An 18,036-nucleotide genomic window follows, 5' to 3' on the forward strand; every position below is an offset into this window, starting at 1 on the left:
ACTATGCATTTCAGTTTGAGAAGATTCTATTCCCCTATCTCCAGCTCACTGATTCTTTCCTCAAACTGTATCCTCCACTGATGTACCCACCAAAGGAATTCTTCATTTATGTTAGTGTTTTTTTTTTTTTTTTATTTCTAGCATTCTATTTTGGGTTTTTTTTTTTCAGAGTTTCCATCTGTCAGCTTACATTACTCATCTCTTCTGCATATTGTCTACTTTTTCTATTATTGTCTACTTTTTCCATTATTCCCTTAACATATTAATCATAGTTATTTTGAATTTCTTGTTTGATAATTCCAATATCTGTGTCATAGTTGAGTCTGGTTCTTATGATTTCTTTGTCTCTTTAGACTGTGTTTTTCTTGCACTTTAGCATGCCCTGTAATTTTTTTGTGAAGGCCAGATTTGATGCATCAGGTAATAGGAACTGAGATAAGTATTTCGGCCTCTAGTGTGAGGATTTATGTTAATCTGACTAGGAGTTGGGCTGTATTTAATGTTTCCTTTACCAGTAGGTGCCAGAGGCTTTAAATTTCTCTTGTCTTTTTTACTGACCTTCGGCTTCCTTAAGCACTCCTTCTCTGGAAGAGTGTGAGTCTTGCAGTTCTTTCAGCTGTCATGTACTATTATTACATGGCAGTTCTGTTGGTGTGATGATAAAGAACTGGGGAGCATATGTGTTTTATACTGTTATGATCAAATGCAAGTTTTTCAGTGGGCCTGTATCCCTGGGCTGTGACCGTCCCAATGTTTTTTAGTTCCTCCCACTCTTAGTTGAGACAGGTAGGCTAGAGGGGACTGAAGAGGGGAAATGCCCCTCCCCCAGGTGGGATAGGTCTCCAGGTGGGATTGCCCCTGGAGAGTAGACCTTTGTCATGGAAAACACTCGGGTACATTTCACAATTACTCTTCCCCTTCCACTTCCAGATCTACTAGGTGATCTTTCTTGCCTCAGTAAAAGCCTGGTAAGGTTCCTGGAGGTAAAACCCATTAAAGTCTGGAGGCTCCCCAAAGACTAAAACCCTAAAGAGTTTCTTCTTCTCATGCAAGTTTGCACTCAGTCCCCAGCATTTTATCAGAATTACTGTTTGTTCCTATCAGTTTGTGGCTCCAGTAGCTTCTGCTCTGGGGAAGTAGATCTTGGCTTTGATTCTCAGGTTTTGCCTGTTTCTCCAGATTCTGACTAGTGATTTGCCCTGTGACTTCAGTTCTCTGAAGAGTCCAAGAAAAGTCATTGATTTTCAGTTTGTTCAGCTTTTTGTTGTTTTAAGGACAGAGTGATGATGTCTAAGGTCTTTATATATCAGAGCTGAAATTGGAAGAACTATTTTATTTTTATTTATATAACTTCAGTAAATTGTTTTTAAAAAAATATGTGTATATAACTAAAAGATTGGAGTAATAGGCACTTTCATTCAGAGATGAGGAAGTTAATGCATAATGATGTTAAATGACTTGTACAAGGTGATATTTACATTTAACAGAAAGTATTTAATCTTTAAATTTAACAAAATAACAATATATTAAGTATTAATTTTTCTGAATTTACAATTTAAGAACTTCATTTTAGAATCAAGGTTGGTATTTTTAATTTCTGCCTATAAAATCTGCATCCGCATGCATAGTATATGCTGTCATTTGTGTATTAAACCCAATAATACTTTCTGGGTGTTCATTTTGTACCAGGATGCTGTTATTATTGAAGATGATCATGTTTTTGTAATTTAATCTTGATGAACTAAAATATTCAGAATGTTCAAAAATGTTGTAATACATGAAAGACAAGCCAGTGTTTTGAGAGGATAATTTTAAACACTCACAAAGATGAGCTTTAGTTTACAATAGAAGGAGGGGAAATACTGAGATTAGAGCTCTAGTTGTTGTCATATTTGTGGACATGAAACTTGAAGGAGAAAGTAAATGAGTGTTTAATCAAATTACCAACAGCATTTTTCACAGAACTAGAACAAGAAATCTTACGATTTGTATGGAAATGCAAAAGACCCCAAATAGCCAAAGCCATCTTGAGTAGGAAAGATGGAGTTGGTGGAATTAGGTTTCCTGACTTCAAACTATACTACAAGGCCACAGTGATCAAGACAGTATGCTACTGGCACAAAAATAGAAAGGAAGATCAATGGAACAGAATAGTGAACTCAGAGGTAAACCCAAGCACATGTGGGCAACTTATCTTTGACAAAGGAGGCAAGAATATACAGTGGAAAAAAGACAGCCTTTTCAATAAGTGGTGCTGGGAAAATTGGACAGCAACATGTAAAAGAATGAAATTAGAACACTTCCTAACACCATACACAAAAATAAACTGAAGGAAGTTGTTGTATAACAAAGGGAGTCCAACTCGAGGATGGAAGATGCCTTAGAGGACTGGGGCAGGGAGAGTGGGGGGGGACTCGAGGCGGGGGGGAGTCAAGGAAGGGAGGGAATATGGGGATATGTGTATAAAAACAGATGATTGAACTTGGTGTACCCCCCAAAAGTAATAAATAAATAAATAAAATTTAAAAAAAAAAAAACTCAAAATGGATTAAAGACCTAAATGTAAGGCCAGACACTATAAAACTCCTAGAGGAAAATATAGGCAGAACACTCTATGACATACATCAAAGCAAGATCCTTTTTGACCTACCTCCTAGAATAATGGAAATAAAATCAAGAATAAACAAATGAGACCTCATGAAACTTAAAAGCTTTTGCACAGCAAAAGAAACCATAAACGAGACAAGAAGGCAACCCTCAGGATGGGAGAAAATACTTGCCAATGAAGCAATGGACAAAGGATTAATCTCCAAAATATACAAGCAGCTCATGAAGCTTAACACTAATAAAGCGAATAATCCAATCCACAAATGGGTGGAAGACCTAAATAGACATTTCTCCAAAGAAGACATACAGATAGCCAACAAACACATGAAAAGATGCTCAACATCACTAATCATTAGAGAAATGCAAGTCAAAGCCACCATGAGGTATCACCTCACACCAGTCAGAATGGCCATCATCCAAAAATCTAGAAACAATAAATGCTGGAGAGGGTGTGGAGAAAAAGAAACTCTCCTGCACTGTTGGTGGGAATGTAAGTTGGTACAGCCACTATGGAAAACAGTTTGGAGGTTCCTTAAAAAAGTGAAAATAGAACTACCATATGATCCAGTAATCCCACTGCTGGGCATATATCCAGAGAAAACCATAATCCAAAAAGAAACATATACTGTAATATTTATTGCAGCACTATTTACAATAGCCAGGACATGGAAGCAACCTAAATGCCCATCAACAAATGAATGGATAAAGAAGATGTGGCACATATATATAATGGAATATTATTCAGCCATAAAAAGGAATGAAATTGAGCTATTTGTAATGAGGTAGAGAGACCTAGAGACTGTCATACAAAGCAAAGTAAGCCAGAAAGAGCAAAACAAATACCATATGCTAACATATATATGGAATCTAAAAAAATGGTACTGATGAACCCATTGACAGGTCAAGAATAAAGATGCAGATGCAGAGAATGGACTGGAGGACATGGGGTTGGCAGGCGGGGTGGGGGTGAAGGGGAAGCTGTGACAAAGTGAGAGAGTAGCATAGACATATTTGCACTACCAACTATAAAATAGATAGCTAGTGGGAAGTTGCTGTATAACAAAGGGAGATCAACTCGATGATGGGTGATGCCTTAGAAAGCCAGGACAGGAAGGGTGGGAGGGAGTTGCAGGAGGGAGGGGATATGGGGATATATGTATAAATACAGCTGATTCACATTGGTGTACCTTATAAGCTGGTACAAGAGTGTAAAGCAATTATATTCCAATAAAGAGCATAAATAAACAAACAAATAAATAAATAAATGGGTGTTTAAAGAGTCTCTTCACAGAAGCACCAATTTCAGGATTTCCAAAGCCCGAATATGTAAGAAAATAAAAATTTTTATTTTTAAACAAACGTTGAATACCCATTTTCTGTATAAGGACTTTTCAAGGAAGAGAAGAAAATGGGAATTAAAAGCACATCTTCACTTAGCAAGACTGAACTGGTGAATCTGTGCCCAGATCTCTATTGTTGAATTTTTACTGTGTGTTAGGTATGATGCTAAATGTTTTGTATATAGCCTCTTACTTAATCCTTGCAACAGTCAAATGTTTATAAAATCTGAAACTTAAAGACTTTAGTTGGCATTTCCAAAGTCTGTTTTGAGTTCTTTTCTTCTTCACTGTAGGAATTCTTCTTGGGAGAAAGAATTCCCTTACTTCTATGAGCTTAATTACTATGTTTGATAGCTCCCAAGCATACATCCCAGTCAGTCTTTCTCTCTCTCTCTCTGCCTCTCTTTCTCTCTACCTCTCTTTCTCTCCTTTTCCTCCCTCCCCCTCTCTCCTCCCCTCCTTCCCTCCTTCTTTCCTTTACTCTTTCCCTCCCTGCCCCACCTTCTCCTTTTCTAGACTTGTAAGATCCTCTTGCTCACTGGGTGACTCTACTTATTCCACAGATACATTGAATTTCAACACGTCCAAAAGAGCAATTTACTTCATCCCACACTTTTTGCCCTGGGTTCTCTTTTACAATGGTGACATTGTCCATGATTGCTCAGTCCTGGAAAGTGGGTATCATTCTTGATTTATTGCTCCCTCTCACCCATCACCTCTAACTGATCATCAATTCCTGATGATTCTTTTCTTTTAACAGATTGTAAATCTATCCACTTCTCTGTATTCTTACTGTCACCATCAAAGTTTATGACAAGTTGATTCTTGTAGGAATTACTGCAATGTTATCTTGTGGGTATTCTCTTCTAGTGTCATACCTCTCCACTCCATTTTAGTCACTGTAGCCACAGTAAGCTTTCCAATAAGACAGTGGCTGAGTGCTCTTGGGGTAAATTCAAAACTCTTTACCATGATTTTTATGGTTTTTCATGCCACTGACTCTCTGTATCTAACTTTCTGGTTTCTCTTCCTTTTCTTCCAATATATGTTCATTATCTTTCCCCACCCCTAGGTTTATTGAGGTATAGTTGACAGTATAAAGTTGTATATATATAAAGTATGCAACATCATGATTTGATATACATATACATTGTAAAATGTTCAGCATTATCAATCTACTTAACATACACATCACCTCACATAGTTACCATTTTCTTTTTGTGTGTGTGTAGTGAGAACAACTTAAGACCTACCCTCTTAACAAATTTCAAGTATATTGTATAATATTGTTAATTATAGTCACATTGTTTACTTTAGATCTCCAGAATCTATACATCTTGCATAACTGGAATTTTGTACCCCTTGAACAACATCTCTCCATTTCCCCTCTGCCCCCAGCCCCTGGTAACCACAATTCTACTCCAATATATATGCTTTGAGTACACTGATTTTTCAATTTTCAACCCATATTCTTTCTTGCCTCCTAGCTTTGTATTTGGCATTTCCTGTGCCTGGAATGCTCTTCCTCTTTACAGATCTTCCCTCACTAACCCCTGTTTTTCACTTGTGTATCAGTTGAAATGTCACTTGTTCTAAAAAGCCTCCACTTCTTCTCAGAAGTTTTCGCTATGTCCCTAGTCCCCTAATATGTGGATTAGTTTTCTTTTCTACATTCTCTCACATCACCCTGTGTCCTCTAGAATTGCCCTTATCATGCTGTACTAGGCTGTTCAGTGGCTACATCCTTCATCAAAATTGTAAGATCCATAAGGGCTTGTCTACATATATTCTTAACACAAAATTGTTTGGGCACATAATAGGATCTTGATAAATATTTAATGAAGGAATGGATGGAAGTGCTATACTATAAAATGGCAAGTCATTTTTTTAAATTGAAGTATAGTTGATTTACAATATTGTGTTAGTTTCAGATGTATAGCAAGCAAAGTGATTTGGAGATATATGTGTCTGATTCTTTTCTGTTATAGGTTATTACAAGATATTGCATATAGTTCCCTGTGCTATACAGTAAATCTTTTTTGTTTATTTTACTTATGGTGGTGTGTATCTGCTAATCTCATAGTCCTAATTTATCTGATTTACATGCTATATAATATATAATATTTGTTTTCCTTTGTCTGACTTACTGCACTTAGTATAGTAATTTGTGGGTCCATCCATGTTGCTGCAAATGACATTATTTCATTCTTTTTATGGCTAAATAATAGTCCATTGTGTGTGTGTGTATATATATATATATAAAATATCTTTATCCATTCATCTGTCCATGGACATTTATGTTGCTTCCATGTCTTGGCTATTGTAAATAGTGCTGCTATGAACATTGGGGTGCATGTACCTTTTCAAATTTGAGTTTTCATCTTTTCCAGATATATGCCCAGGAGTGGGATTGCTAGGTCATGTGATAACTCTATTTTTAGTTTTTTAAGGGACTTCCACTCTGTTCTCCATAGTGGCTGCACCAATTTACATTCCCACCAACAGTGTAGGAGAGTTCCTTTTCTCCACAACCTCTCCCACATTGATTATTTGTAGATGTTTTAATGATGGCTATTCTGAGCAGTATGAGGTGATACCTCATTGTAGTTTTGATTTGCATTTCTCTAATAATTGGTGATAATGCACATCTTTGTATTTGCCTGTGGGCCATCTGTCTGCTTTCTTTGGAAAATTGTCTCTTTAGGTCCTCCAACCATTTTATGATTGGGTTGTTTGGTTTGCTTTTTTTTTGTTTTTTGTTTTTTGTTTTTTTTGGAAATTGACTTGTATGAGCTGTTTGTATATTTTGGAAATTAAGCCCTTGTTGTCTGCAAATATTTTCTCCCATTCTGTAGGTTGTCTTTTCATTTTTTTTAATGGTTTCCTTTGCTGTGCAAAAACCTTTAAGTTTGATAAGTTTCCATTTGTTTATTTTTGCTTTTATTTCTATTGCCTTAGGAGACAGACCTAAGAAAATATTGGTATGATTTATGTCAGAGAATGTTTTGCCTGTGTTCTCTTCTAGGAGTTTTATGGTATCATGTCTTATGTTTGTCTTTAAGCCATTTTGAGTTTATTTTTGTGTATGGTGAGAGGGTGTGTTCTAACTTCATTGGTTTACATGTGGGTGTCAAATTTTCCCAACACTGTTGCTGAAGAGACTTTTTCCCCTTGTATCTTCTTGCCTTCTTTGTCAAACATTAATTGACTGTAGATGTGTGTGGGTTTATTTCTGGCATCTCTATTCTGTTCCATTGATCCATATGTCTGTTTTTGTGCCAGTACCACACTGTTTAGATTACTGTAGCTTTGTAGCATTCTCTGAAGTCTGGGATAGTTATGCCTTCTTTTCTTTTTCAGGATTACTTTGTCAATTCTGGGTCTTTTATGGTTCCATATGAATTTTAGGATTATTTGTTCTAGTTTTGTGAAAAATGTCATTGATAATTTGATAGGGATGGTGTTAAATCTGTAAATTGCTTTGGGTAGGATGGCCATTTTAAGAATATTAATTCTTCCAATCCAAGAGCATGAGATATCTTTCCATTTCTTTGAATCATTTTCAGTTCCCTTTATTAACATTTTATAGTTCTCAGTGTATGAGTCTTCCACCTCCTTGATGAGGTTTATTCCTAAGTATTTTATTTTGGGGGTTGCAATTTTAAAGGTTTTTTTTTTTACATTCCCTTTCTGATATTTCATTGTTGGTGTAAAGAAATACAACTGATTTTTATTTTTATTTATTTATTTTAATTAATTAATTAATTAATTGGCTACGTTGGGTCTTTGTTGCTGTACACAGGCTTCCTCTAGTTGCAGTGAGTAGTGTCTACTCTTCATTGTGATGCACAGGCTCCTCCTTGTGGTGGCTTCTCTTGTTGCAGAGTACAGGCTCTAGGCACATGGGCTTCAGTAGTTGTGGCACACGGGCTTAATAGTGTGGCTCATGGGCTCTAGAGGGCAGGCTCAATACTTGTGATGCACAGACCTAGTTGCTCCATGGCATGTGAGATCTTCCTGGAGCAGGGATCGAACCCATGTCCCTTGCATAGGCAGGCTATTCTTAATCACTGTGCCACCTAGGAAGTCCTGCAACTGATTTTTGTATGTTAGTCTTGTGTCCTGCTACATTGCTGAATTCATTTATCAGTTCTAATATTTTTTGTGTGGAGTCTTTAGGGTATCATACAGTATCAGATCATCTGCATATAATTACAATTTTACCTCTTCCCTTCCAATTTGAATATATTTTATTTCTCTTTCTTGTCTGACTGCTGTAGCTAGGACTTCCAATGCTATGTTGAATAGAAAAAATAAGAGTGGGCATCCTTGTGTTGTTCCACATTTTAGTGGGAAGGCTTTCAGCTTTTCACCATTGAATATTATTTTGGCTGTGGGTTTGTCATAATTAGCTTTTACTATTTTGAGATATGTTCCCTCTATACCCACTTTGGTAAGAGTTTTTATTATGAATAGATGTTGAAGTTTATCAAATACTTTTTTTTTTTGCATCTATTGAGATGATCATGTGGTTTTTGTCTTTTTTTTTTTTTTGGTTTATATGGTATATCACATTGATTGATTTGTGTCTGTTGAACTATCTTTGTAAACTTGGGATGAATCCCACTTGATTGTGGTATGTGATCATTTTCATGTGTTTTGGATGTGGTTTGCTAATATTTTGTTGAGAATTTTTGCATCTATATTCATCAAAGAAATTGGCCTGTAATTTTCTTTTTTTGTGGTGTCTTTGTCTGGTTTTGTTATCAGGGTTATAATGGCTTCATTAGAATGTCCTTGGGAATGTTTCAGCCTCTTCAGTTTTTTGGAAGAGTTTGAGAAGAATTGGTGTAAGTTCTTCTTTGTATGTTTGCTAGAATTCATCTGTGAAGCCATCTGGTCCTGGACTTTTGTTTCTAGGGAGTTTTTAAATTACAGATTGTATTTCAGTTCTAGTGATCAGTCTGTTCAAATTATCTGTTTTTTCTTGATTCAATTTTGGAGGGCTGTATGTTTCTAGAAACTTGTCCATTTCTTGTATGTTGTTGAATTTTTTGGCATATAATTATTCATAGTATTCCCTTATGATTTTTTGTTATTCTATGGTTTCAATTGTTATGTCTTCTTTTTCATTTCTTATTTTGTTTATTTGGATTCTCTCTCTTCTTCTTTGTGAGCTTGGCCAGAGGTTTGTCACTATTGCTTATCCTTTCAAAGAATCAGCTCCTGGTTTTACTGATTTTTTCCTATTGTTTTTTAAACTCGATTCATTTCCTCTCTAGTCTTTGTTATGTTCTTCATTCTGCTGGCTTTAGGTTTTGTTTGTTCTTCTTTTCTAATTTTTTTAAATGGTAGGTTAGGTTGTTTATTTGAGATTTTTCTTGTTTTTTGAGAAAGATCTGTATCACTATAGACTTCCTTCTAAGACCTGTTTTTGCTGCGTCCCATAGATTTTGCATGGTTGTGTTTTCATTGTCATTTGTCTCAAGGTATTTTACAATTTCTTCTTTAATTTCATTACTGACCCATGGGTTTTTTTAGTAATATTGTTTAGTCTTCATGTAATCATTTTTTTCTCTTTTTTTTTTGTGGTTAATTTCTAGTTTCATGCTGTTGTGGTCAGAAAAGCTTCTTGAGATAATATCTATAGTCTTAAATTTGGAGAGGCTTGTTTTGTGCTGTAGTATGTGATTAATCCTAGAGAATGTTCCATGTACATTTGAAAAGAATGTGTAATTTAGTTTTTTGGATGTAATGCCATGCAAATATCAATTAAGTCTAACTGTTCTATTGTATCATTCAGGATCTCTGTTGCTTATTGATTCTCTGTCTGGAAGATCTGTCCATTGATGTGATTGGGGTGTTAAAGTCTCCTACTATTATAGTATTCCTGTCAATTTCTCCCTTTATGTCTAATAGTATTTGTGTATATATTTGGGTGCTCCTATATTAAGTGCATATATGTCAATGAGTATAAAATCCTCTTCTTGTATTGATCCTTTTATTATTGTATAGTGTCTTTCTTTGTCTTTCTTTATGGCCTTTGTTTTAAAGTCTATTTTGTCTGATATGAGTATTGCAGCCCTCGCTTTCCTGTCATTTCCATTTCCATGAAATATCTTTCTCCATCCCCTCACTTTCAGTCTTTGTGTGTTCTTTGCCCTAAACTGGGTCTCTTGTAGGCAGCATATTATACACTCTTATTTTTTTTATCCAACCTGACACTCTGTCTTTTGATTAAAGCATTTAGTCCATTAACATTTAAGGTAATTATTGATACATAGGTATTTATTGCCATTTTAAACCTTGTTTTCCCATTGATTTTATGTTTCTTCTTTGTCCTTGTCTTTTTCCTTTTGCTTTACCTTTCGTCGTTTGATGATTTTTCTTTTGTATTATATTTATGTTCTCCTCTTTTGGTTTTTGTGAATCTATTATGTATTTCTGATTTGTGGTTACACTGTTTTTCAACTATATTTTCCTCTTCCTGTTTCTACTTGCCTTAGACTGGTAGTCATGCAGGCTCAAACACATTCAAGGAAAAAAAGAATCCACACTTTCTTACTCTTCTCCCCCACAGTTTTGATTTTAATGTCCTGTTTTACATCTTCATGTTCATTTTTTTGCTGTTCATTGTGGTTGTCATCACTTTTTTTTAAAGAACTTTTATTGAGATATAATTGACATACAATAAACTGCATGTATTTAAAGTATACACTTAGATATTTTTTTCTTATTAGTAACATATATATAGCAATCCCAATCTCCCAGTTCATCCCACCCCAATCCCTCCCCCTGCTTTCCCCACTTGGTGTCCATATGTTTGTTCTCTACATCTGTGTCTTTATTTCTGCCTTGCAAACTGGTTGATCTGTACCATTTTTCTAGATTCTGCATATATGCATTAATATATGATATTTGTTTTTCTCTTTCTAACTTACTTCATTCCGTATGACAGTCTCTAGGTCCATCCATGTCTCTACAAATGTCCCAATTTTGTTCCTTTTTACAGCTGAGTAATATTCCATTGTATATATGTACCACATCTTCTTTATCCATTCGTCTGTTGATGGGCATTTAGTTTGCTTCCATGTCCTGGCTATTGTAAATAGTGCTGCAATGAACATTGGGGTGCATGTGTCTTTTTGATTTATGGTTTTCTCTGGGTATATGCCCAGTAGTGGGATTGCTGGGTCATATGGTAATTCTATTTTTAGTTTTTCAAGGAACCTCCATACTGTTTTCCATAGTGGCTGTATCAGTTTACATTCCCATGAACAGCGCAAGAACGTTCCCTTTTCTCCACACCCTCTCCATCATTTTCTGTTTGTAGATTTTCTGATGATGCCCATTCTAACCAGTGTGAGGTGATACCTCTTGGTTTTGATTTGCATTTCTCTAATAATTAGTGATGTTGAGCAGCTTTTCATGTACCTATTGGCCATGTGTATGTCTTCTTTGGAGAAATGCCTAATTAGATCTTCTGCCCATTTTTTGATTGGGTTGTTTTTTTTTTTTTAATATTGAGCTGTATTAATTGCTTATATATTTTGGAGATGTCATCCCTTTCACTGGAAAAGTTTTTGATTTTTCTTTTTTAGTCTGTGTAGTGGAGTGATTTATTTTCCAATTGTAATTTTCTTTTTCTTATAGATTCTTACCTCTTTTCTATTTAGAGAAGACCTTTCAATAGTTCCTTTAGGATAAGTTTAGTATTGCTGTGTTCTTTTAGTTTTTTCTTGTCTGATATTTTTTATCTCTCCTATTCTAAATGATAATCTTGCTGGATAGCGTATCCTAGTATGCATATTTTTCCCTTTTAGGACTTTGAATATATCTTGACGCTCGCTTTTGGCCTGCAGCATTTCTGTAGAGAAATTAGCTGATATCATTTTTGGGTTTCCTTGTAATTAACTCTTTGCCTTTATCTTGTTGCTTTTAGAATTCTCTTTTTGTCTTTAGCTTTTGACATTTTTATTATAATATGTCTTGGTATAGGTCTGTTTGGGTTCATCTTGTTTTGGGACTCTCTGTGCTTCCAGTACTTGGATATCTGTTTCCTTCTTTAGATTTGGGAATTTTTCAGGCATAATTTCTTCAAATATGTTTTTAATCCCCTTTTCACTTACTTTCCCTTCTGGAATCCCTATTTTGCATAGGTTGGCACACTTTATATTATTCCATAGGTCTCATATAGTTTTCTTTTTATTTTATTTTTTCATTTGGCTTTCTGTCTTCTGTCTTGTTTGGATGATTTCCGTTATTCATTATTCCATTATTCCAGGTCACTTATTTGTTTTTCTGCATTATTCATTCGCTATTCATTGACTTTATAGCTCAGCTTTCATCTTGGCAAATGAGTTTTCTAATTTTTCTTGGTTCCTTTTTCTAGTTTCTAGTTCTTTTTACAGTACTCTGCATTTCCATTGATAGCCTTTCTTAATTCCTTCAGTATTTTCATTATCTCCTGTTTGAAATTGGTGTCTATTAGATTAAAGAGGTCTGCTTCATTGTTCTTTCAGGGGAATGCTCTTGGTCTTTTATCTGGGAGTTGTTCCTCTGCTTCATTTTACTTTTATTTCTCTTACTCTTTGAGTTTATGAGAAACAATTATGTACTGTGTTCCTGGAAGGCTATTTATATGTAGGATCATCTCTGTGTCACTTGTGTGGGTTTAGTATATTTGGTGTGAGGGCTGTTTTTAGTATGGATGCCTGCACCTCTTTCTTCAGCATGTGCTGGTCATTATCCCCTTCATAAGGGGTATGCAGATGTGGCTGCTGGTTCCTTGTTCTGGCGTTGGTGGTGGTGGTGGTGGTGGCTCAGGCATGCTCCCAGAGCACAGGATGGGAGCAGAGGTGGCTTACAACCACTCCTGGAGCTCAGGCAGGTGGCAGTGGGGGCTCTCAATCACTCCTGGGGTCTGCAAGTGTGGGGGTGGCAGCAGTGGCTTATGACCACTCCTGGCTTGCCACCACTCCTGGTGTCTAGAACGGAGGTGGCAGGGGCTCACAACCACTCCTGAGATTGGTAGGGAGGTGGCGGGGGCCCACAACCACTCCTGGGGTCCAAGAGGGATGTGGCAGTGGCCTGTGACCACTCCTGGGGTCCAGGACAGAGGCAGCAGGGGCCAATGACAACTCAGGTCTGGGTAGGTGGCTATTTTTATTTTAAACATCTGAAAATTATATTTCTTCTTGAATACATGTATATGTGCACAAATAAACCTCTTCAAGCATTTGAGCAAAATTTTAAAAATTAAGGTATAATATCATACAAAATTGAAATGATTTGCTTCTCTTTTGTTTGCTCTTATCATTTTAGATGATGGAAAACTGTCCTTTGAAGAATTCAAGGCATATTTTGCAGATGGTGTTCTGAGTGGAGAAGAATTACATGAGCTCTTCCATACCATTGATACACATAATACCAAGTAAGGAAATTTTTTTTTTTAATCACTGCATTCTGTAAACAAAGTAGAGAGGGCATGAACGAGTACATACCAATGAAGCAGAGAGGGATAAAAGCTGCAGAGGACACATTTTGTAATACTCACCCATGTTCAATTCTGAGATAACCTCTCTTTTAAGAATTGAAATATTGTCAAAAATTGAATTTTGAATTGGAAAATAAGGATCTTCTGTAGGGAGTTCTCATAAAGCAGTTTTAGAATTTGCAGATAGTAAAACAAAGCATAGGTTATAAGTAATTCTAATTCTATCATTAGTAAGAAAGTAGAATTTTACCTTATTTCTTAGATTTCATCTCAGTTTGCTTCTTTAAAATTTGTTGGGACTTCCCTGGTGGTGCAGTGGTTGGGAATCCACCTGCCAACGCAGGGGACAATGAGGTTTAATCCCTGGTCTGGGAAGATCCCACATGCCGTGGAGCAACTAAGCCTGTGCACCATGTGCCTAGAGCCTGTGCACCTAGAGCCTGTGCTCCACAACAAGAGAAGCTACCACCATGAGAAGCCTGTGCACCACAATGAAGAGTAGCCCCTGCTCACCACAACTAGAGAAATGAAGACCAAATGCAGCCAAATAATAATAATAATAAATATTTTAAAAATATGTAAAAAATTAAAAATATATATTGTCCTAAGGCCATTTTTATATTAGTGTAGTAAAATGGGAAATTGCAGAAATTATCTGGACAATTCAGATGTGCTGAACTCTAAATTACTGTTACCTGAGAGATGTAGGTAATGCAGGACACAGAATTTTCTGTGACCAATCAATGTGTATAGTAATATACTTGATTTATTTTCTATAGTGATCTATTTGATTTATTTTCAAATTTAGAAAAATAAATATGATCTCTGAAAATATATAGGTTTAGCCAATGGATATTTTTGATGTCATTTTACAAGGAGTGATTTACTTCAGCTTAGAATGCTTTATTATGTTGCACTATAGGCACAGCTATAATTACAGTTCTAAAAAATATTTGCTTCTCAAGGTCAAGCAAAATATTTTAAGAATATTATTTATGTGACCAAAGAGGAAAATTTATCATGCAAGTTAAAGAGGAAATTTAACTAACAAGAGACGTTTCCAATATTTTCCTTCTTTCTTTCCAAATATTTCCAAAGTGATTATGTCACTATATTTAAAGTGAGGAATGGAAAAAACCTATAATGAAAATATTCTACCCAGCAAGGGTAACATTCAGATTTGAAGGAGAGAGAGTTTTAAGATAAGCAAAAGCTAAAAGAGTTCAATACCACTAAAATGGCTTTACAATAAATGATAAAGGGAGTTCTCTAAGTAGAAAAGAAAGGCCACAACCAGAAATATCAAAATTATGAAGGTAAATATCTCATTAGTAAAGGAAAATACAGATCAATCACTCACAAAACTAGTAGGAAGTTTAAAAGACAAAAGTAGTAAAATCACCTAATCAACCATAAGTAGTTAAGGGATATTAAAAAAAAGATACAAAATATGAAATAAAAAATATTAAGTTTGGGGAGGGGGTTGTAGGGTGGTTTAGGATGCATTTGAACTTAAGAGATCAGTAAAGTATAACAATCGTGTGTGTGTATATATATATATAGCTATGTATATAAACCTCATGGTAATTACAAATGAAAACCTGTAATAGATATACACACAAAATAGAGAACAGAATCCAAGAATAACACTAAACTTAGCAGCAAATCACATTGGAAGAGTGCAAAAGAAAAAGGAAAGAACAATAAAGAACTACAAAAATGAACCAAAACCAATTAACAAAATAGCAATTGGTACATACTGATCAAATAACTACTTTAAATGTAAATGGATGAAATGCTCCAATCAAACATCACAGAGAGCCTGAATGGATATAAAAACAAGACCCATATCTATACTGCCTATAAGAGACTCACTTCAGATCTAAAGACACAAAGACTGAAAGTGAGGCGATGGTGAAAGTTATTCCATGCAAAAGGAAATGAAAAGAAAGCCAGGGTAGCAATATTTATATCAGATAAAATAGACGTTTTAAAACAAAGACTGTAAAAAGAGACAAAGGAGTACATTATATGATGATAAAGAGATAAATGCAACAAGGAGATATAACTTGTATAAATACATATAAATTCAACATCAGAGCACCTAAATACATAGAGTTATATATACTAAGTAACCGATGCATCACTGAAGAAATCAAAGAGGGAATCAAACAAATGAAAATGGAAACACAACAATCCACAGTCTATGGGATGCAGCAAAAGCAGTTAGAGATACAAGCCTACCTCAGCAAAGGAGAAAAATCCCAGATAAACAGCTTAACTTTACACCTAAAGATACTAGAAAAAGAAATGCAAACAAAATCTAATGTTAGTATAATGAAAGCAATAATAATGATCTTAGGAGAAATAAATGAAATAGAAACTAAAAAAGAGACCAAAAATAGATCAATGAAACTAAGAGCTGATTCTTTGAAAAGATAAACAAAAATGATAAAACTTTAGCCAGACTCATCAAGAAAAAAAGAGAGAGGTCCCAATTCAATAACATCAGAAATGAAAGAGAAGTTACAACCCACATCTTAGAAATATGAAGGATCATAAGTGATTGCTATGAACAACTATACGCCAATAAAATGGACAACCTAGAGAAAATGGATGAATTCCTAGAAACATAAATTTCTCAAGACTGAATAAGGAAGAAATAGAAAATATGAACAGACCTACTACCAGTAATGAAAAATAATCAGTAATAAAACAAAGAGAAGTTCAGGACCAGATAGCTTCATAGGTCAATTTTCTCAAACATTTAGAAGGGTTAACACCTATCCTTCTCAAACTATTCCAAAAAAAATTGAAGAGGAAGGAATGGTTCTGAACTCATTCTGTGAGGCCAGCATTACCCTGATACCAAAACTAGACAAAGACCCCACAGGAAAAGAAAATTACAGGCCAATATCACTGGTGAACATAGTGCAAAAATCCTCAACAAAGTTTTAGCACACTGAATTCAATAATACAGTAAAAAGATCAAACACCATGATCAAGTGGGATTCATCCCAGTTTTATCCCCAGCATGCAAGGATGGTTCAATATCTGCAAATCAATTAATATGATATACCACATTAACAAATGGAAGAATAAAAATCATATGATCATCTCAATAGATGTAGAAAAATTTTTGACAAAATTCAACACCAATTTATGATTAAAAAAAAACTCTCAACACAATGGGTATAGAAGGAATATACCTCAACATAATAAAGACCATAAATAACTAATGCACAGCTAACATCATATTCAACAATGAAAGGTTGAAAGTTTTCCCACTAATGTCAAGAAGAAGAAAAGCATGCCCACTCTACTACTCCTATTCAACATAGGACTCGGAGTCCTAGCCACAGTAATTAGACAAGAAAAGGAAATAAAAGAATCCAAATTGGAAAGGCATAAGTAAAACTGTCATTGTTGCAAATGACATGATACTATGTATTGAAAATTCTAAAGACACCACCAAAAACTACTAGAACTTTCAGTGGATTCAGTGAAGTTGTAGGATAAAGAATTAACATACAGAAATCTGTTGCATTTCTGTACACTAAGAAAGAGAAATTAAGAAAACAATCTCATTTATAGTTGCATGAAAACTAATGAAGTACCTACACATAAATCAAACCAAGGAGGTAAAAGACCCACTTGGAAAACTATAAAACAGTGGTGAAAGAAATTGAAGATGATAACATACTAAGGGGTTGGAAGAATTAATAGTGTTAAAAAATCCAAACCATCCAAAGCAATCTATAGTTTCAGTGTAATTCCTATCAAAATATCAATGGCATTTTCTATAGAACTAGAACAAATAAGTCTAAAATTTTCCTGGAAACAGAAAAAATGCTGAATAACCTAAAATTTTGAGAAAGATTTGAAAAAGTTTGAAAACAACACTGGATGTATCTCACTCCCTCATTTCAAACTGTACTGCAAAGCTATGGTAATCAAAACAGTATGGTACTAGCACAAAAACATGATCAGTGGAACAGAATTGAGCCCATAAATAAACTCATGCTTATATGTTCAATTAATCTATAACAAAGGAGGCAAGAACATACAGTGGAGAAAAGACATCCTCTTCAATAAATAGTGTTGGGAGAACTGGACAGCTACTTGCAAAAGAATCAAACTGGACTACTTTCTCATGTCATATAAAAAAATATGTTTACACAACATTGTAAAACAACTATATCCCAATAAAAAATTTAAAAAATATACCCAAAATGGATTAAAAACATAAATAAATGTAAGTCCTTAAACTATAAAACTTTTAGAAGATAACACAGGCAGTATGCTATTTTGACGTCAGTCTTAGCAATATTTTTTTGGGTCTGTCTCCTCAGTCAAGGGAAACAAAAGCAAAAATGAATAAATAAGACTACATCAAACTTAAAAGCTTTTACACAGTGAAAGAAACTATCATCAAAATGAAAAGGTGGTCTACTGAATGTGAGAAGATATTTGCAAACTATATATCTGAAAAGTAGTTAGTATCCAAAATATGCAAGGAACTCATGCAACTCAACATCAAAACAAACAAACAAACAAACAAACAAACAAAACCCAGAGAACAAACAACCAATT

At 34.9% G+C, this 18,036-nt stretch overlaps 1 protein-coding gene across 1 annotated transcript in view; it reads left to right on the forward strand.

Moving 5' to 3' along the window:
• NECAB1 (N-terminal EF-hand calcium binding protein 1) overlaps positions 1-18,036 on the forward strand; it is a 260,566-nt gene that overhangs the window by 45,448 nt on the left and 197,082 nt on the right. The window contains exon 3 of the mRNA XM_057736117.1: positions 13,272-13,380. Coding sequence (XP_057592100.1) covers positions 13,272-13,380 — 109 coding nt within the window. The remainder of the gene's footprint in view (positions 1-13,271; positions 13,381-18,036) is intronic.

Source organism: Hippopotamus amphibius, chromosome 5 (genome assembly GCF_030028045.1).
Source record: "Hippopotamus amphibius kiboko isolate mHipAmp2 chromosome 5, mHipAmp2.hap2, whole genome shotgun sequence".
NCBI lineage: Eukaryota > Metazoa > Chordata > Mammalia > Artiodactyla > Hippopotamidae > Hippopotamus > Hippopotamus amphibius.